This window comes from Oncorhynchus tshawytscha, linkage group LG20, assembly GCF_018296145.1.
Source record: "Oncorhynchus tshawytscha isolate Ot180627B linkage group LG20, Otsh_v2.0, whole genome shotgun sequence".
NCBI classification, from domain to species: Eukaryota; Metazoa; Chordata; class Actinopteri; order Salmoniformes; family Salmonidae; genus Oncorhynchus; species Oncorhynchus tshawytscha.
Window position 1 is genome coordinate 32,744,106 of NC_056448.1, and position 19,823 is coordinate 32,763,928.

Genomic DNA, 19,823 nt, shown 5'->3' on the forward strand with positions numbered 1-19,823 from the left:
TATCTCCCAGCCAAGCATTTACTCACATACCAATCTTAATTTAGTTGAACACTAGCTCAATAGGATTAAAGTGAGTTAACTCAACAGGATTCATTGAGTTGTGTTGACTGTTGTTGTGGTTGTCTTTGTTTCTATCACCAGGGAGAGATTGGAGAGCCAGGTCAGAAGGGAGGCAAAGGAGACAAAGGAGAGCATGGTCCACCTGGTCCTACTGGTCCCCAAGGCCCGGTTGGGGCGCCTGGTCCTGCTGTAAGTATCCCACCAAACCATTTCACCCTCCAGTTCATTGGATATGATGTCACTTCCTGTCCCTGCCATAGTCTCTTGACCTGGTCTATGCCACAGTTCAAAATCGAATTCTTCTCTACCCCTTACTCTCTTACGTATGTACATTCTATCCCCTCCCTCTCTCTCTCGTTCTCCTTCTATCTCCCTTTCTCTTCTCCTCTCTCTCTCGGGTGTGTAGGGAGCTGATGGAGAGCCCGGTCCCAGAGGTCAGCAGGGTCTGTTTGGCCAGAAGGGAGATGAAGGATCCAGAGGATTCAATGGACCCCCTGGCCCAGTGGGACTTCAGGTCAGAACCATAATCAGAACCAGGGACAGTGTAAACATGTCCCAAACGGCACCCTTTTCCCTATGTAGTGGATTTATTTTGCCCAGGGCTCATTGGCTTCTGTTGTTGTCATTGTGACTGACGTCATTATCTTGTCTGACTGCAGGGATTACCAGGTCCGGCCGGCGAGAAAGGAGAAACCGGAGACGTTGGTCAGATGGTAAGAGTTCCTACTATTCTCTTATGCAATATTGCTATAGAATTTCATGAAATAGAGCAGAATTCTAATGTACCAGTATTGAGTGTATGTATAGGGATTGTATACGGATTGTATAGGGATGTATAGGGATTGTATACAATGAATGTTCAGTTTCCTATATTTATATGATGATAGTTTATTCCTATTTGTATGTGATGACAGTAGACTCATCATTCTTTTTCTCCTTCACTCCTAGGGTCCTCCCGGTCCTCCTGGCCCCAGAGGCCCCTCCGGACCCCCAGGAGCTGACGGCCCTCAGGGACCTCCTGGTGGTATTGGAAACCCTGGATCTGTTGGAGAGAAGGTAAGGTCCACCTGTTAATACCCTTCACCTCAATGTAGAACCCATAGAAATACAATCCAAAATTGATTATATTTCTATGGTAGAACCTTTCCATAGTTTTCTGAATATTCCTACACTTGCCCTAGTCCTCTTGACCCCATTGGAAGCCATGACTCTCCTAGTCCACCATGACTCTCCTAGTCCACCATGACCCTCCTAGTCCACCATGGGTCTCCTAGTCCACCATGGGTCTCCTAGTCCACCATGGGTCTCCTAATCCGCCTTGGGTCATCTAGTCCACCATGGGTCTCCTAGTCCACCATGGGTCTCCTAGTCCACCATGGGTCTCCTAGTCCACCATGGGTCTCCTAGTTCACCATGGGTCTCCTAGTTCACCATGGGTCTCCTAGTTCACCATGGGTCTCCTAGTTCACCATGGGTATCCTAGTTCACCATGGGTCTCCTAGTTCACCATGGGTCTCCTAGTTCACCATGGGTCTCCCAGTTCACCATGGGTTCCTAATCTACCATGGGTCTTCTAGTACTTAGAGATCTACATAGCAGAGGACTCAGACAGTATTGAGGTACATAGTCGTTATGCCATCTGTTCCTGCACATAAAATCCCCATAGTTCACAGCAGTCCAGAGTAGATGGCAACGTCTATTTACCCTGTTGCTGAGCTCAGAGGTAGAAGGTGTCTCATCTATCATTGTAACTGTGGTTTAAAGTAGCATCAAGAGACAAATATTCTTACTGTGCAAGCGGTCCAATTGTCAGTTTGAGTTTCAGTACAATTATTCAGATCACCACTCATCCTCTTTGCAAAGCTTTTGTCACCATCAATATTTGATGTGGCTATTCAATAGATCATGTTTGAAATTGGAAATGCTCATTTTCATTCTCAAGTGAGTGTGAGTGACACACACATACACACACACACACACACACACACACACACACACACACACACACACACACACACACACGCACACAGCTTAATGGTAGTGTTTTCATCCTCAACAGTATTGTCGCTGGAGAGAGTAGAAGTGTGAATTAATACTCAAAGTGACTGTGGAGACGCTGAATGCATTATTTAAAACAGCTCTTACAAAATAAGCCTTGGTGCTTTGCTCGCCGTCAGGGGCAGACGATCGGAGGTAGCTGTTTGATTGTGAGAGCTTTGTCTTGGCACCCGCCAGCCCCACTGTCCACCAAACGCTCTCAGCACTTTCTACTGCAATGATGGCTTGATTTGTTTTATCTGGCCCATCGATGGAATGACCTTCGCCCCCTGAGAGTCTTCCCCCTGGGAGCACACATCCATCCCATCCTCAAACAAAAGCTTAGCTCACCACAATTACAATCCTGTCTCTGGCTAATCTGATCTGAGCTGATCTGGCTGCTTTTATAGCAGTGGTTTAGTCTTCCTTTCTCGATGTCTCTCTCTCTCTCTCTCTCTCTCTCTCTCTCTCTCTATCTCTCTCTCTCCCCCTCTCTATCTCTCTCTATCTCTCTATCTCTCTCTTTCTCTCTCTCTCTCTCTCTCTCTTTTTCTCTCTCTTTTTCTCTCTCTTTTTCTCTCTCTTTCTCTCTCTTTCTCTCTCTCTCTCTCTTTTTCTCTCTTTCTTTCTTTCTCTCTTTCTTTCTCTCTCTTTTCTTTCTCTCTTTCTCTTGCAATCTCTCTCTCTCTCACAATCTCTCTCGCTATCTCTTTCTCTCTTTCTCCTGCTATCTCTCTCTTTCTCTCCCTATAGGGAATAGGGTGCCATTTTGGTACGTAGCCCCTATGTGGAGTCAGGCTTCCCAGAGAGACACAGGACTGTATAAAAAGCTTAGTACAGGAGAGAGAATAACTCGTGCTTTTAAACAGGTCTCTCTCTCTGCTCTGCTCTGCTCTCTCTGCTCTGCTGCCGGGACTAGATATCCTGACAGAAACAAAAGTGTTTGGGAAAGAGGCCAGATGCTCACTAAGGCTATGGATGGGTATGATAACCTAGAGCTAGGCCAGTGCTCACTAAGGCTATGGATGGGTATGATAACCTAGAGCTAGGCCAGTGCTCACTAAGGCTATGGATGGGTATGATAACCTAGAGCTAGACCAGTGCTCACTAAGGCTATGGATGGGTATGATAACCTAGAGCTAGGCCAGTGCTCACTAAGGCTATGGATGGGTATGATAACCTAGAGCTAGACCAGTGCGCACTAGGCCCAGTTTGGCTCAGCTCTGTACAGTTCAATTCAAATCCACCAGGCCAAGCAGTTTGCTGCCCTGTCCCTCCCATCACAGACCAGGGTTAGATAATCATTGTCTCTAGGAACATGTCCACCGTTTGTCCCAATGATTGATTGATTGATTGTGAAGACGGGGCCTATGTGACAGTGAGTAACAACAGGGCCTGAAGCCTGAGCCCGCTACCCAATAAGACAGGCAGGGAGAGAGGGAGGGAGAGTGGAAGATGTATGGAGTAGACCAAGAAGGACCCAGAGGTCGCCTGCTCTCTGCCCGCTCCAGGCTCAGCTCTGACTGGCTGTGATGGATTGAAACCGCTGGTGTCATCTCTTTCATTCCCCAGGCGTGTCAGGACATTGGGTTTACTGTAAATATGCATTTTAGAGTTGTTTTGGTTCACTGCCGTTTCTGAATTGTTTTCTTTCTCGTGTTCTATCTCTCTCTCTCTCTCTTCCTTTCTCAGGGTGACTCAGGTGAAAACGGAGAGCCTGGTCTTCAGGGAGAACTTGGCGGACCTGTAAGTGAACTGACAGCACCTTCACATCATCATCTAACAGAACAACTGTTTCAACACAGCCCCACAACACCACACTACAACTCCCATTAACTGCCTCTCCATTGGAGAGAAGGAATTATTCTGCTGCAAATGCAAAAACTTACCGATTCATATATTTATTATAACAAAACAGTAGAATGAGGCTATTCCTCGTCACCATTACTGTAACAATAACTGAATCAATTCAACAAGGTTGTAATTAAAACCATTATAGAAGAAAGCCCACCAACCACATGGAGTGTGTTAAGCACAGTTCTACTGGGCATAGACATGAACACATTGTTGACACAGTAACACACTGCCCCACTGTCACAGGGCCCAAGAGGAGAGCGAGGAGAGAAGGGAGAGTCCGGTCCTGCAGGTTCTGCTGGACCCCCTGGCCCTAAAGGTCCCCCTGGAGATGACGGTCCTAAAGGAAGTCCTGTAAGTCCTGGTTACACTTCTCTGTAGAATCACACATCACAGTTCATTGATTGATTGGTTGATTGATTGCAGTTGAGTCCCGTTACTGCCATGTGAATGTATTCCAATGGATGTTATGGATTTTTTATCAATTGTCAGTGGAAGGCAAAGTAAGATGTAGTCTCTAGGGTTATTAAGTTGTCTCTAGAGTCACTCTAGATGCTGAGCATTTTGTTGGATTTCATTTCCAGGGTCCAAGTGGTTTCCCTGGTGATCCTGGTCCCCCTGGCGAGATCGGACAGGCTGTAAGTCACTGAAATGTTACAATGACATTGTTTTGGCATGCAGTTTCTGTAATGCTTTGGCACCTATTGAAATGTAAAAAATCCCACACTGTGCCCTATCCATTCAGTGTCATGCAACTTTCACCATGTCTCTCTTCCTCCTCCTGCCAGGGTTTAGACGGTCCTCCTGGTGACAAGGGAGACGACGGAGAGGCTGGTCAACCTGTGAGTCTCACCTAACTTATTATTACATCTGTCTAACGACGAACAAGCACTAACAAACTGAGAATTTCTCATATCTGAAGGTAACTACAGTAAACATAGAAGTACTGTACAAGAGCTTTTAGCACTTTGATCATGTACTTTATCCTTTCTCATCTCTTAGGGTTCTCCTGGACCCACCGGAGAGTCAGGTCCTTCTGGCCCACCAGGAAAGAGAGGCCCCCATGGTACAACTGGACCCGAGGGCAGGCAAGGAGAGAAGGGAGCCAAGGGAGAGTCTGGTCTGGAGGGCCCACAGGGAAAGACAGGCCCCGTTGGTCCTCAGGGAGCACCTGGCAAGCAAGGTTCTGAAGGTCTCAGAGGTATCCCCGGCCCAGTTGTAAGTACAACATTGTTTAATATTTTCATTTCTTTGTGTCATAGCTATTACAGTAACTAGGGACAGTAACTATGAGTTTACTACAACACTCATAGATGAGTGTAGTGACTGATCTTACAAAAGCTATTTCTCATTCACACAATATAAGCATAAGGGAATAATACCAATATTGTAATAATAATTAGGTGGGTGCTTACATTTGTCCTATTTCATACGTGTACAATTGTATATTGTAAATGTGTATTTCCTTATCCCCCTGAGTGTGGTTACAGCCACGGTCTGCCATTATCAGTGGTGCCTCTGGAGCAATTAGCGTTAAGTGCCTTGCTCAATGGCACACAGATTTTTCACCTTGTCGGCGGTGGATTAGAACCAGTGACCTTTCAGTTTCTGGCCCAATGCTCTAACAGCTAGGCTACCTGCCACCCTTATATTGTATGTAAAGATCAGTGGCTTAAATCATTGACTCGTATCATGTTTCCATGCAGGGGGAACAAGGTCTTCCAGGTTCCTCAGGCCCCGACGGACCCCCTGGACCCATGGTGAGACAACTGACCTCTGACCTCTAACCCCTAAACCCGGGTCATTAGATGTCACAGGATTCACAGTAGCTTGTCTTATTGGGTCAGACATGTAATGTTATATGTCCTCACTCTCTTTTACTCTACCTCCCTCTCTACTTCTCTACCCCCTTCCTTCCATCCCTCTCCACTACAACTCTCCCATATTATGTCCATCTCTCTCTCTCCTCTCTCCCTCCTCTCTCCCTCCTCTCTCCCTCACAGGGTCCTCCAGGATTACCAGGCTTGAAGGGAGACTCTGGCATTAAGGGAGAAAAGGTAAAACCCACCCCCTGTTTCAGTAGGTTATTGACAACAAGTACTCTACTGTAAATATTACAGTCAAATATTAACATACCTGTTGCATGCATGGCTAAAAGTCACATACTGTATTGATCTTCTTCCATTGCTAATGATGTTGATGTCTAAAATTCTATAGGGATACACTTGAAATCTGTCGATGGAGATACTGTGTATTCCATACTATACACATTCAAGTGAATGATAACTGACGGCTCTGTGTTCAAACCTATTGATTATGTATCTGGTATTAGCCCCAGGGCAGTGAGTCATCACACTAATGATATATGAAGAGAGATTGTTTGACAGGCAGATTGATGTGAGTAATTAATTGATTATTGATGCCTGTTTTGATCTGTGTTTCTTCTCTCCTCAGGGCCACCCTGGTCTGATCGGTCTGATCGGGCCCCCAGGAGAGCAGGGAGAGAAGGGTGACAGAGGTCTGCCAGGCCCCCAGGGGACATCAGGACCCAAAGGAGACAATGTTAGTAGACCTACAACTGTTGTTTACATGATTATTGAGCGATGTTTTCCTAATAATAAGTGACATTTTGTGGTTTGGTCTGATAATACAGTTAATCATATCAAGTCAACACAGTCAAGTGTGGTTTGATCAGCCTCTCTTTTCTCCTTCCTGTCTTTATTCTCTCCTTCTCTCCCTCCAGGGTATTGCTGGCCCCTCAGGCCCTCTTGGTCCCCTGGGACCTCCAGGATTACCAGGTCCTCCTGGTCCTAAAGGAGCTAAGGGGTCATCGGTAAGCATCCCCACAATCCACCATGTCCCATGTCGTACTGTCCCCTTGAAATCATGTCCCACTGTCCATTTAAGTTGTGTATGTGGGCGTCTAAAGTCTAAACCATGTCCTACTGTCCATAGAGGCTGTGTGTATGATGCTGTGTTCTTTCCTGTCTTCCTCAGGGACAAACTGGTCCCAAGGGAGAGACTGGTGTTCCTGGACAACCTGGGCCTCCTGTAGGTTATCTTCATGATTGTGTAATGTCATTACATGTTGTTGTTTTGTAGTTTTACCCTGACTAAAACATCTCTCTCCCATTTCTCTCCCTCTTTCCCTCTTACCCTCTTTCTCTCCCTCTCTCCTCCTCCACCTCTCCCCCTTTCCTTCCTCTCTTGTCTCCATCTCCTCCCCTCCTCCTCTCCCCCTCTCCTTTCCTCATCTCCTCACCTCTTCCTCTCCTCCTTCCCCTCTCCCCTCTCTTCTTTCCTCATCTCCGCCCCCTCTCCTTTCCCTGTCTCCTCCTCTCCCCCTCTCCTTTCCCCGTCTCCTCACCTCTTCCTCACCTCCTCCCCCTCTCCCCCTCTTCTTTCCTCATCTCCGGCCCCTCTCCTTTCCCTGTCTCCTCCTCTCCCCCTCTCTCTCCTTCTCCACCCCGATAGGGTCCTCCTGGGGATGTCATCCACCCGCTGCCCATGCAGTCGAGCCCCAAGCGGAGCCGCAGGAACATCGATGCCAGCCAGATGATGGACGATGCCAATGCAGATGCCAACTACAAGGACTACGACGATGGAATGGAGGAGATCTTCGGATCCCTCAACTCCCTCAAGCTAGAGATTGAGCAGATGAAGCACCCACTGGGAACACAGGGCAACCCCGCTCGCACCTGCAAGGACCTGCAGCTCTGCCACCCTGACTTCCCCGACGGTGGGCATCGGTTTGAGATCTGAAATACTAAATCTGAAGTCTTACTAAGTTCGGTGCTGAAGCCCAGGAATAATCTTGTTTGGAACTTGTTTTTAAAAGGTGGCTGGTGCTAGCCATCTTTTTCATACAGGTGGGGCTATTTTATATAGGTCAAGGACCAAGTGTCACTACTATAATGGATTAAAATGTGATAGAGAAATAGGATTATAAATATGATTGGTATTTGATGATATGGGGTATAAAATAGTCTCTCCTTGGAAGGCTAAATCATGCTAATTTAAACATTGAATGATCTCTGATGAAAAGGTTTCTAATTGTTAAGGTTCCCTCCTTCCCTCTCTGCTCCCCTCTTTCTTTTCCCTCTTCCCCATTTTCTCCCTCCCTCCATTTCTTGTCGTTTTCAGGTGAATACTGGATCGACCCCAACCAGGGTTGCTCGAGGGACTCTTTCAAGGTCCACTGCAACTTCACAGCAGGAGGAGAGAGCTGTATCTACCCTGATAAGAAGTCTGAAGGGGTAAGTCATGGTGCTTTTACACTCACCACTGGTAAAAGTCACATTTTGAGAGCCAGTGATAGAAATGCATCTTAAAAACCGGAACCATACACATTTTATAGGTTTTGGTGTATATAATGAGGGAAATACAAATTATTAAAATGCATCATGCCTGCGTGGCACAGTGATATTTCTGGTTGATTGAAAAAGTGTGTATAAAAAAATCTTTATACATTGTTCTGTCAAGTGTCAACTATTCCCCATTTGATTGACAGGTTAAATAACTCTGACCGTATGATGCAGATAAGTTAATATTTATTTATTCTTCCCTGGCCCCAGGCAAACTACTACACATATAAATCATATATACCTCTCTCCTGATACTACTGCATAATCACATAACACTCATATATGTAACATTCATGCATCACTATTACTTTACTGCTGTGAGTGTAATACCCAGGGTCCTCCAAGCCCCTCCAAGGGCAGCAGCTCCATGTAAGACCCTTGGTGTTACACACTACTGACATGTCATGATGACAAAGAATATATTTGGGGCAGTCCCTCACTGTCAACAGAGAGTCAAAGACTCCCTTCCACACACACAAACACACACGCGCGCACACACACACACACAGTTCTGCCGTACTATCCTCCAGGTAAGTGTCAGTGGCCTAGTGTCGTCCCTGGCCCAGTCACTTGAAATAGGTTATGGCAGGTGACAGGCACCCAGAGAGGAATTTGCTGCTGGTTGGTTATGCATGGTGTAGAGGAGAGGGGGACAGGAGAGGACAGGAAAGGAGAGGAGAGGTAAAACACAGGAAACTATGTCTGCGGCAGGCCAGGGGAGATCTCTAAGGGCTCTAAGCTACAGGACATTTTAACGATCCGCTGGCACATTGAGACACAGAGGAGCAGGAGTTTGCTTAAACTCAGATTAATGAACTTCACTTTTTACAGCCTGGGCAGATGAATGGGCCAGTGGGATGGCCTCGTTAGTGTGAAGGAGTGGAGAGATGGCACATGGTCAGAGACCCTGACATTGCCATGCATTGACATGCATATGGGAAGGTGTGCGCACACACATACACACACACACACACACACACACACACATACACGCACACACACACACACACACACACACACACACAAACACCATCTCTCCCTCCCTGCTAGCCTGAAACACTGTATCCCTAGTCTACCCATCATGAGTTATGCAGAGGAGAGGATAGAGGAGAGGAGGTACAGTAGATAGATTAAGGACAGGAGAGAAAAAGAAGAGTTAGAAGTAGAGCGAATCAGTTCTAGGGTATCAGTGGTCTCCTCCAGTAGAGGGATCAGTTATAGGGTATCAGTGGTCTCCTCCAGTAGAGGGATCAGTTCTAGGGTATCAGTGGTCTCCTCCAGTAGAGGGATCAGTTCTAGGGTATCAGTGGTCTCCTCCAGTAGAGGGATCAGTTCTAGGGTATCAGTGGTCTCCTCCAGTAGAGGGATCAGTTATAGGGTATCAGTGGTCTCCTCCAGTAGAGGGATCAGTTCTAGGGTATCAGTGGTCTCCTCCAGTAGAGGGATCAGTTCTAGGGTATCAGTGGTCTCCTCCAGTAGAGGGATCAGTTCTAGGGTATCAGTGGTCTCCTCCAGTAGAGGGATCAGTTCTAGGGTATCAGTGGTCTCCTCCAGTAGAGGGATCAGTTCTAGGGTATCAGTGGTCTCCCCCAGTAGAGCGAATCAGTTCTTGGGTATCAGTGGTCTCCCAGAGTAGAGGGATCAGTTCTAGGGTATCAGTGGTCTCCTCCAGTAGAGGGATCAGTTCTAGGGTATCAGTGGTCTCCCCAGTAGAGGGATCAGTTCTAGGGTATCAGTGGTCTCCTCCAGTAGAGGGATCAGTTCTAGGGTATCAGTGGTCTCCTCCAGTAGAGGGATCAGTTCTAGGGTATCAGTGGTCTCCCCAGTAGAGGGATCAGTTCTAGGGTATCAGTGGTCTCCTCCAGAAGAGGGATCAGTTCAAGGGTATCAGTTCTCTCCTCCAGTAGAGGGGATCAGTTCTAGGGTATCAGTGGTCTCCTCCAGTAGAGGGGATACGTTCTAGGGTATCAGTGGTCTCCTCCAGTAGAGGGATCAGTTCTAGGGTATCAGTTCTCTCCTCCGGTAGAGGGATCAGTTCTAGGGTATCAGTGGTCTCCTCCAGAAGAGGGATCAGTTCTAGGGTATCAGTTCTCTCCTCCAGTAGAGGGGATCAGTTCTAGGGTATCAGTTCTCTCCTCCAGTAGAGGGGATCAGTTCTAGGGTATCAGTGGTCTCCTCCAGAAGAGGGATCAGTTCTAGGGTATCAGTTCTCTCCTCCAGTAGAGGGATCAGTTCTAGGGTATCAGTGGTCTCCTCCAGTAGAGGGATCAGTTCTAGGGTATCAGTGGTCTCCTCCAGTAGAGGGGATACGTTCTAGGGTATCAGTGGTCTCCTCCAGTAGAGGGGATCAGTTCTCTCCTCCAGTAGAGGGATCAGTTCTAGGGTATCAGTGGTCTCCTACAGTAGAGGGATCAGTTCTAGGGTATCAGTGGTCTCCTCCAGTAGAGGGATCAGTTCTAGGGTATCAGTGGTCTCCCCAGTAGAGCGAATCAGTTCTTGGGTATCAGTGGTCTCCCAGAGTAGAGGGATCAGTTCTAGGGTATCAGTGGTCTCCTCCAGTAGAGGGATCAGTTCTAGGGTATCAGTGGTCTCCCCAGTAGAGGGATCAGTTCTAGGGTATCAGTGGTCTCCTCCAGTAGAGGGATCAGTTCTAGGGTATCAGTGGTCTCCTCCAGTAGAGGGATCAGTTCTAGGGTATCAGTGGTCTCCTCCAGTAGAGGGATCAGTTCTAGGGTATCAGTGGTCTCCTCCAGTAGAGGGATCAGTTCTAGGGTATCAGTGGTCTCCCCAGTAGAGGGATCAGTTCTAGGGTATCAGTGGTCTCCTCCAGTAGAGGGATCAGTTCTAGGGTATCAGTGGTCTCCTCCAGTAGAGGGATCAGTTATAGGGTATCAGTGGTCTCCTCCAGTAGAGGGATCAGTTATAGGGTATCAGTGGTCTCCCCAGTAGAGCGAATCAGTTCTTGGGTATCAGTGGTCTCCCAGAGTAGAGGGATCAGTTCTAGGGTATCAGTGGTCTCCTCCAGTAGAGGGATCAGTTCTAGGTTATCAGTGGTCTCCCCAGTAGAGGGATCAGTTCTAGGGTATCAGTGGTCTCCTCCAGTAGAGGGATCAGTTCTAGGGTATCAGTGGTCTCCTCCAGTAGAGGGATCAGTTCTAGGGTATCAGTGGTCTCCCCAGTAGAGGGATCAGTTCTAGGGTATCAGTGGTCTCCCCAGTAGAGGGGATCAGTTCTAGGGTATCAGTGGTCTCCTCCAGAAGAGGGATCAGTTCTAGGGTATCAGTGGTCTCCCCCAGTAGAGGGGATCAGTTCTAGGGTATCAGTGGTCTCCTCCAGAAGAGGGATCAGTTCAAGGGTATCAGTTCTCTCCTCCAGTAGAGGGGATCAGTTCTAGGGTATCAGTGGTCTCCTCCAGTAGAGGGGATACGTTCTAGGGTATCAGTGGTCTCCTCCAGTAGAGGGGATCAGTTCTAGGGTATCAGTTCTCTCCTCCGGTAGAGGGATCAGTTCTAGGGTATCAGTGGTCTCCTCCAGAAGAGGGATCAGTTCTAGGGTATCAGTTCTCTCCTCCAGTAGAGGGGATCAGTTCTAGGGTATCAGTTCTCTCCTCCAGTAGAGGGGATCAGTTCTAGGGTATCAGTGGTCTCCTCCAGAAGAGGGATCAGTTCTAGGGCATCAGTTCTCTCCTCCAGTAGAGGGATCAGTTCTAGGGTATCAGTGGTCTCCTCCAGTAGAGGGATCAGTTCTAGGGTATCAGTGGTCTCCTCCAGTAGAGGGGATCAGTTCTCTCCTCCAGTAGAGGGATCAGTTCTAGGGTATCAGTGGTCTCCTCCAGTAGAGGGGATCAGTTCTAGGGTATCAGTGGTCTCCTCCAGTAGAGGGATCAGTTCTAGGGTATCAGTGGTCTCCCCAGTAGAGCGAATCAGTTCTTGGGTATCAGTGGTCTCCCAGAGTAGAGGGATCAGTTCTAGGGTATCAGTGGTCTCCTCCAGTAGAGGGATCAGTTCTAGGGTATCAGTGGTCTCCCCAGTAGAGGGATCAGTTCTAGGGTATCAGTGGTCTCCTCCAGTAGAGGGATCAGTTCTAGGGTATCAGTGGTCTCCTCCAGTAGAGGGATCAGTTCTAGGGTATCAGTGGTCTCCTCCAGTAGAGGGATCAGTTCTAGGGTATCAGTGGTCTCCTCCAGTAGAGGGATCAGTTCTAGGGTATCAGTGGTCTCCCCCAGTAGAGGGATCAGTTCTAGGGTATCAGTGGTCTCCTCCAGTAGAGGGATCAGTTCTAGGGTATCAGTGGTCTCCTCCAGTAGAGGGATCAGTTCTAGGGTATCAGTGGTCTCCTCCAGTAGAGGGATCAGTTCTAGGGTATCAGTGGTCTCCCCCAGTAGAGCGAATCAGTTCTAGGGTATCAGTGGTCTCCCCCAGTAGAGGGGATCAGTTCTAGGGTATCAGTGGTCTCCTCCAGAAGAGGGATCAGTTGAAGGGTATCAGTGGTCTCCTCCAGTAGAGGGATCAGTTCTAGGGTATCAGTGGTCTCCTCCAGTAGAGGGATCAGTTCTAGGGTATCAGTGGTCTCCCCCAGTAGAGCGAATCAGTTCTAGGGTATCAGTGGTCTCCCCCAGTAGAGGGGATCAGTTTGTAGGGTATCAGTGGTCTCCTCCAGAAGAGGGATCAGTTCAAGGGTATCAGTTCTCTCCTCCAGTAGAGGGGATCAGTTCTAGGGTATCAGTGGTCTCCTCCAGTAGAGGGGATACGTTCTAGGGTATCAGTGGTCTCCTCCAGTAGAGGGGATCAGTTCTAGGGTATCAGTTCTCTCCTCCGGTAGAGGGATCAGTTCTAGGGTATCAGTGGTCTCCTCCAGAAGAGGGATCAGTTCTAGGGTATCAGTTCTCTCCTCCAGTAGAGGGGATCAGTTCTAGGGTATCAGTTCTCTCCTCCAGTAGAGGGGATCAGTTCTAGGGTATCAGTGGTCTCCTCCAGAAGAGGGATCAGTTCTAGGGTATCAGTTCTCTCCTCCAGTAGAGGGATCAGTTCTAGGGTATCAGTGGTCTCCTCCAGTAGAGGGATCAGTTCTAGGGTATCAGTGGTCTCCTCCAGTAGAGGGGATACGTTCTAGGGTATCAGTGGTCTCCTCCAGTAGAGGGGATCAGTTCTCTCCTCCAGTAGAGGGATCAGTTCTAGGGTATCAGTGGTCTCCTCCAGTAGAGGGATCAGTTCTAGGGTATCAGTGGTCTCCTCCAGTAGAGGGATCAGTTCTAGGGTATCAGTGGTCTCCTCCAGTAGAGGGATCAGTTCTAGGGTATCAGTGGTCTCCTCCAGTAGAGGGGGTAAGTTCTAAGGTATCAGTGGTCTCCTCCAGTAGAGGGGATTAGTTCTAGGATATCAGTGGTCTCCTCCAGTAGAGGGATCAGTTCTAGGGTATCAGTTCTCTCCTCCAGTATAGGGGATCAGTTCTAGGGTATCAGTTCTCTCCTCCAGTAGAGGGATCAGTTCTAGGGTATCAGTGGTCTCCTCCAGTAGAGGGGATCAGTTCTAGGGTATCAGTTCTCTCCTCCAGTAGAGGGATCAGTTCTAGGGTATCAGTTCTCTCCTCCAGTAGAGGGGATCAGTTCTAGGGTATCAGTGGTCTCCTCCAGTAGAGGGATCAGTTCTAGGGTATCAGTGGTCTCCTCCAGTAGAGGGGATCAGTTCTAGGGTATCAGTGGTCTCCTCCAGTAGAGGGGGTAAGTTCTAAGATATCAGTGGTCTCCCCCAGTAGAGGGGATCAGTTCTAGGATATCAGTGGTCTCCTCTAGTAGAGGGGATCAGTTCTAGGGTATCAGTGGTCTCCTCCAGTAGAGGGATCAGTTCTAGGATATCAGTGGTCTCCTCCAGTAGAGGGGATCAGTTCTAGGGTATCAGTTCTCTCCTCCAGTAGAGGGGATCAGTTCTAAGGTATCAGTGGTTTCCTCCAGTAGAGGGATCAGTTCTAGGATATCAGTTCTCTCCTCCAGTAGAGGGGATCAGTTCTAGGGTATCAGTGGTCTCCTCCAGTAGAGGGATCAGTTCTAGGATATCAGTGGTCTCCTCCAGTAGAGGGGATCAGTTCTAGGGTATCAGTTCTCTCCTCCAGTAGAGGGGATCAGTTCTAAGGTATCAGTGGTTTCCTCCAGTAGAGGGGATCAGTTCTAGGGTATCAGTTCTCTCCTCCAGTAGAGGGGATCAGTTCTAGGGTATCAGTGGTTTCCTCCAGTAGAGGGGATCAGTTCTAGGGTATCAGTGGTCTCCTCCAGTGGGGTCCCCTGCTGCTTGCTCTACTCATGTTAGGAGAGCTGGAAGTGCCTTTCAAGACAGCAGTTTAATGTATGCTGTGTCCCAGCGCGCCCTGTATAAACCCTGTATCAGACTGATCTAGCTCATTCCTGGGGTATAATAATATTCAGAATATCACACTGGAGTATCACTGGCCATGTATCTGATACTTATTGGTAGTTATTATGCAGCTGAATTGAATTTAAATGAAGAAAACAAGAGGCTATGCAGCAAAACAAAGCCACTTGTCCTTACCGACAGTATACAGCAGAAGCTTAAATAAACACCATAAAAGCATAGTCACTTCTATTTTGGTATAGAGCAGAACACTTAGCTGAAGGGAAAGGGGGCATTTTTAAGCTGGTCCTTTGGCGGCTAACAGATTCATCCTAAATGGCACCCTATTCCTTTTATAGTGCACTCCTTTTGACTAGGGCCCATTTAGGATGCATACAACATATCTTAATGAATCACTGTGTACTCATGAATATTTGATCAGTAATTAGCTGCCAGCCAGTGTTTACACAAAATGCGATAATGGCTTGCTAAGGTATTTTACACTCTCCCGGGCTGTTCAGTGTCACACAGTACTACTGCAGGTCTCTCAGACACCACAGATGGACCAAGGGAGGGAGGGTTTAGAAGAACGAGGGATAACGTTGTTATTTCTTTCAGGAGGCTGTTCTTACTGTTTTTCTTTCTTTAACCATTTTTTGTCCTCCTCCTCTTCCCCCGTTTTGCTCCATCCATACCCAGACTAGGCTCACCTCCTGGGTAAAGGAGATCCCTGGCTCCTGGTTCAGTGAATTCAAACGTGGTAAACTGGTAAGACCCCCTAACGCCCCCCTTCCCCCCGTCCCCTTCCCTTTTTCCTGAACAGCTCATCTCATATTTTACAGAGCAAAATGGCAAAATGGCCCAAAGACTCCCCAGGCTCTTGGTATAGTCGCTACAAGCGAGGTTCCCTGGTAAGTGGCACACCCGCAGGTCTCTGGAGGCCCAGCTAGGGTGACTCCTGGCTGGGTCTCTGTGGGCCTGAGGGCCCTGCATGGTTCTAGGTTCTGGTTCGGGTCAGTACTGGTTCTGCATGGTTCCTGTACTGGTTGGCACTGGTCTTTGACTGGCACTCTGGCTTGTGTTTGTGGCGACACTGCTCTGCATGGTTCAGCACGATCAAGGTCAGCTCAGCACAACTCCAGTAAGACATACTGCAGTAGGTGAGTCTCTTCCTTCCAGAATAGAGGGAGACTTTGTTGGTGGAACAGACAGACTGACAGACATACTTTACCATGGCAACTAGTAGTTGAAGAAGTTAAAGACAATTTTACATTGAAGAAAAACAATATAAATTCAATTCAAAAAGGTAAGTGTAGTACAAAAAGTCATAGAATTGAGTAAATCAGTGTGTTGGTACTGAATGTTGCCATGGGAAAGTATGAGTGTAAATGCATCCACTCAACCTGCCTCTCTCTGAAGTTGGAGAGCATCACCTAGAAGTGACTGAGTGCCTCTCATGGTTAGACACACATTTCTATTTATAACAACTACTCCTATTGCCCTCAGCATTTCCAGTTGACTCATAGATACTCATACTATATGGATAACTATTTATAAATCATGTGAAGCTAGTCACAGGAGAGTGATTAGGTACCATTTTGTTCCTGCTACACTCATTCCACACATTCACCTACCCATTCAATCACAAGAGGATTACAACACTGATTCAATGTGAACAGTCAAAAGTCAGGCACTCAGTCACATTCCCAGGGGCTTCTGGGTACACCCACTTTTGACTTGCGGCTGCGATGAAGAGGTAATGTTTCCATGGCGATGTAGGGCTGTTTCTACACACTGGTTCTGCAGGGCAGAGCGGGGAGGAGGGATGAGGGAGGGGGAGGAACAGACAGGAGCAGGGGAGGATCTACCTAGCCTTTCTGAGTACCTGGACACTCAGAGGGGTGAGGGATACTACTCCCTTTAAGAGCCACTGATTCACAGACAGACACTGTTACTTGGACACAATGGATATAGTTATCATCCTCTATGAGCCCAAATTCCTATCTGATGATGGTGTGGCCACCTTGTGTGTTCCTGAAAATACAGCACAACAGATTTGATTGACTTCCCTTTAATAGTAATCTGTGATGTCCATTATTGTCCAGGTTGAGTCATACGTGTGTGTGTGTGTATGTGTGTGTCTGTGTCTGTGTGTTTGTCTGTGTGTGCATGAGAGAGAGAGAATGTATCTATACACACACATTAGTGGCTCTCTGCTGTGACTGCATGGCATGGGCGTTGCATGCGCTTGGCTCTTGGTCTCAGTCAGTCCTGTTTGTCTGAAAGAAGAAGAGAACCCTGTGGAACGGATGGTGGAACACTGTTGGTTGGTATGGAAACGGATCTCCAGTGTAAAATAGCATCACACCAAAGACTGATGTTCCCAAATGGACGGGTCATCCGGAATGATTTGTAATCATTAGATCCAAGATAGATTAGTATAATAGAACACATGTTGGTTTAGAATTCCACTTAAACATGGCGAATTAGGCTAATTCTAAATTGCGGAAACCGATTAAACCAAACCATTATTATTTTTCATTTATACAATTACGTTTTACATTTACTAATGAGCTCCTTTCAAAACAATACATTTCCATAATTTTCTTAATTAAAGCTTAAGTGTTCAATTACTGTTAGCTCCTCGATTGAGAGTATTCATCACTTGTTCATTGCTAGTAGACTGCTATTCCTACAGAACCATTGAAGTCTTTCAGCAGAGAATAAGCCAGTCAGTATCTAAGGCCCCAGAGCCTGTAGATTAGAGCTCCTGTAGTAACTCCTGTCTGCCTTACTGTTTCTCAGACACAAGCTTACTCATATAGCCCCAGACAGACAGACCCCATAATACAGCAAGCCTCTCCATCTTTCCCAAAGCTGGTTGATGACAGCCTAGATATTTCACTCTAAAGGACCTAGCCGGAACACCTCTGGTATATCCCCCCTCCTGATTTGTCGTCTGAGGAATCGGAATTCTATCCTACTCACGTAGCGCCGCCATGAATTATGGGTAATGAAGCTTAGCATACCCTCTGGAGACGAGCCGGCCGCCGTTGATCTCCTTACCCACAACCCCCCTCTCTCCCTAGTGCTGCAATGACTGATGGGACAAACCCTTGTCGCGGCGCACTATGTGCACCGATTGACATTCTATAATTCTGTCAAAGCAGCCGCAGCGCCGGAAAGAGAGGTGAGGAATGCTGACATGTTTGAGTGACGGTGTGTCATTGCTCTCAGTCCGCCATGCTGCTGCATACCCCTACAGTCTGTTGTCTGCGAAACACTCCATCTAAAGTCATATGAAATCATATCCCCACAACGACACTACTCGGTGTCAGAATTAGAATTCACAGATGAAAGCGAGAAACCCTCCCAAGACACCTCACAGTACACGAGAATGGTGTGATGTGTAGATTTGAGTGTTCTTGGTAGAGAACAAACAATAAAACAATGTTGTGTCTGAAATGGCACCCTATTCTTTAAATAGTGTACTACTTTTCGCAAGAGCGCTGCTCAAAAGTAGTGCACTATTTAGGGAATAGGGTGCCATTTCAGATGTACCCAAATATGTATAATATGTATGTATAGTGTCTGTATTAGTCCACAGTGTCTGTTCCTGCCTAGACCCTATATCTCCTTTCCTCCCTGTCTAGCTCTCGTACGTGGACGCTGAGGGCAACCCCATTGGTGTGGTCCAGATGACCTTCCTGCGTCTGCTGAGCGCAGCCGCCCGCCAAAACCTCACCTACAACTGCTACCAGTCAGTGGCCTGGCACAACCAGGATGGGGACTCATACGACAAGGCCATCCGCTTCCTGGGCTCCAACGACGAGGAGATGTCCTACGATAACAACCCCTACATCAGAGCCGTGGTGGACGGCTGTGCGGTGAGTGGATGGAAGGGTTGGGAAGTGTGTGTGTGTGTGTGTGTGTGTGTGTGTGTGTGTATGTGTGTGTGTGTGTGTGTGTGTGTGTGTGTGTGTAAGGGCATAGGTGTGAGTAAGGTGATTTGACGGTCATGTGTATAACAGCATTTGTATGTGGTGTGGGGAGTGAATTGTGTGTCTGTGTGGGTTGGGGGAGTGGAATTATATGTCTGTGTGGGGTGGGGGGAGTGAGTTGTGTGTATGTGTGGAGTGGGGGGAGTGAGTTGTGTGTATGTGTGGAGTGGGGGAGTGAGTTGTGTGTCTGTGTGGAGTGGGGGAGTGAGTTGTGTGTCTGTGTGGGGTGGGGGAGTGAATTGTGTGTTTGTGTGGGGTGGGGGAGTGAATTGTGTGTTTGTGTGGGGTAGGGGAGTGAATTGTGTGTCTGTGTGGGGTGGGGGAGTGAATTGTGTGTTTGTGTGGGGTGGGGGAGTGAATTGTGTGTTTGTGTGGGGTGGGGGAGTGAATTGTGTGTCTGTGTGGGGTGGGGGAGTGAATTGTGTGTTTGTGTGGGGTGGGGAGTGAATTGTGTGTCTGTGTGGGGTGGGGAGTGAATTATGTGTTTGTGTGGGGTGGGGAGTGAGTTGTTTGTCTGTGTGGAGTGGGGGAGTGAGTTGTGTGTCTGTGTGGGGTGGGGGAGTGAATTGTGTGTTTGTGTGGGGTGGGGAGTGAATTGTGTGTCTGTGTGGAGTGGGGGAGTGAGTTGTGTGTATGTGTGGAGTGGGGGAGTGAGTTGTGTGTATGTGTGGAGTGGGGGAGTGAGTTGTGTGTCTGTGTGGAGTGGGGGGAGTGAGTTGTGTGTCTGTGTGGGGTGGGGGAGTGAATTGTGTGTTTGTGTGGGGTGGGGAGTGAATTGTGTGTTTGTGTGGGGTGGGGGAGTGAATTGTGTGTCTGTGTGGGGTGGGGGAGTGAATTGTGTGTTTGTGTGGGGAGTGAATTGTGTGTTTGTGTGGGGTGGGGAGTGAATTGTGTGTCTGTGTGGGGTGGGGGAGTGAATTGTGTGTTTGTGTGGGGTGGGGGAGTGAATTGTGTGTCTGTGTGGGGTGGGGGAGTGAATTGTGTTTTTGTGTGGGGTGGGGGAGTGAGTTGTGTGTCTGTGTGGAGTGGGGGAGTGAGTTGTGTGTCTGTGTGGGGTGGGGAGTGAATTGTGTGTTTGTGTGGGGTGGGGGAGTGAATTGTGTGTCTGTGTGGAGTGGGGGAGTGAGTTGTGTGTCTGTGTGGAGTGGGGGAGTGAGTTGTGT

General features: G+C 48.0%; 1 protein-coding gene and 1 long non-coding RNA gene across 3 annotated transcripts in view; both read left to right on the forward strand.

Annotated features, from left to right (window-relative positions):
* The window catches only part of col5a1 (procollagen, type V, alpha 1), a 159,449-nt gene that overhangs the window by 126,897 nt on the left and 12,729 nt on the right, over positions 1–19,823 (forward strand). The window contains exons 42-59 of one of the 2 annotated variants that reach the window (XM_042302499.1): positions 142–249; positions 467–574; positions 720–773; positions 1,009–1,116; positions 3,790–3,843; positions 4,198–4,305; positions 4,536–4,589; positions 4,740–4,793; positions 4,954–5,169; positions 5,658–5,711; positions 5,955–6,008; positions 6,406–6,513; positions 6,695–6,784; positions 6,949–7,002; positions 7,426–7,690; positions 8,095–8,207; positions 15,359–15,427; positions 18,313–18,546. In XM_042302499.1, the coding sequence (XP_042158433.1) occupies positions 142–249; positions 467–574; positions 720–773; positions 1,009–1,116; positions 3,790–3,843; positions 4,198–4,305; positions 4,536–4,589; positions 4,740–4,793; positions 4,954–5,169; positions 5,658–5,711; positions 5,955–6,008; positions 6,406–6,513; positions 6,695–6,784; positions 6,949–7,002; positions 7,426–7,690; positions 8,095–8,207; positions 15,359–15,427; positions 18,313–18,546 (1,905 nt within the window). Of the gene's footprint in view, positions 1–141; positions 250–466; positions 575–719; positions 774–1,008; positions 1,117–3,789; positions 3,844–4,197; positions 4,306–4,535; positions 4,590–4,739; positions 4,794–4,953; positions 5,170–5,657; positions 5,712–5,954; positions 6,009–6,405; positions 6,514–6,694; positions 6,785–6,948; positions 7,003–7,425; positions 7,691–8,094; positions 8,208–15,358; positions 15,428–15,501; positions 15,571–18,312; positions 18,547–19,823 lie in introns of both variants that reach the window. The other variant, XM_042302500.1, reaches the window with a different exon arrangement.
* LOC121840206 lies at positions 10,796–12,875 on the forward strand. The gene is made up of 2 exons (XR_006079463.1): positions 10,796–11,358; positions 11,750–12,875. It is a non-coding gene; the product is annotated as an uncharacterized LOC121840206 (long non-coding RNA).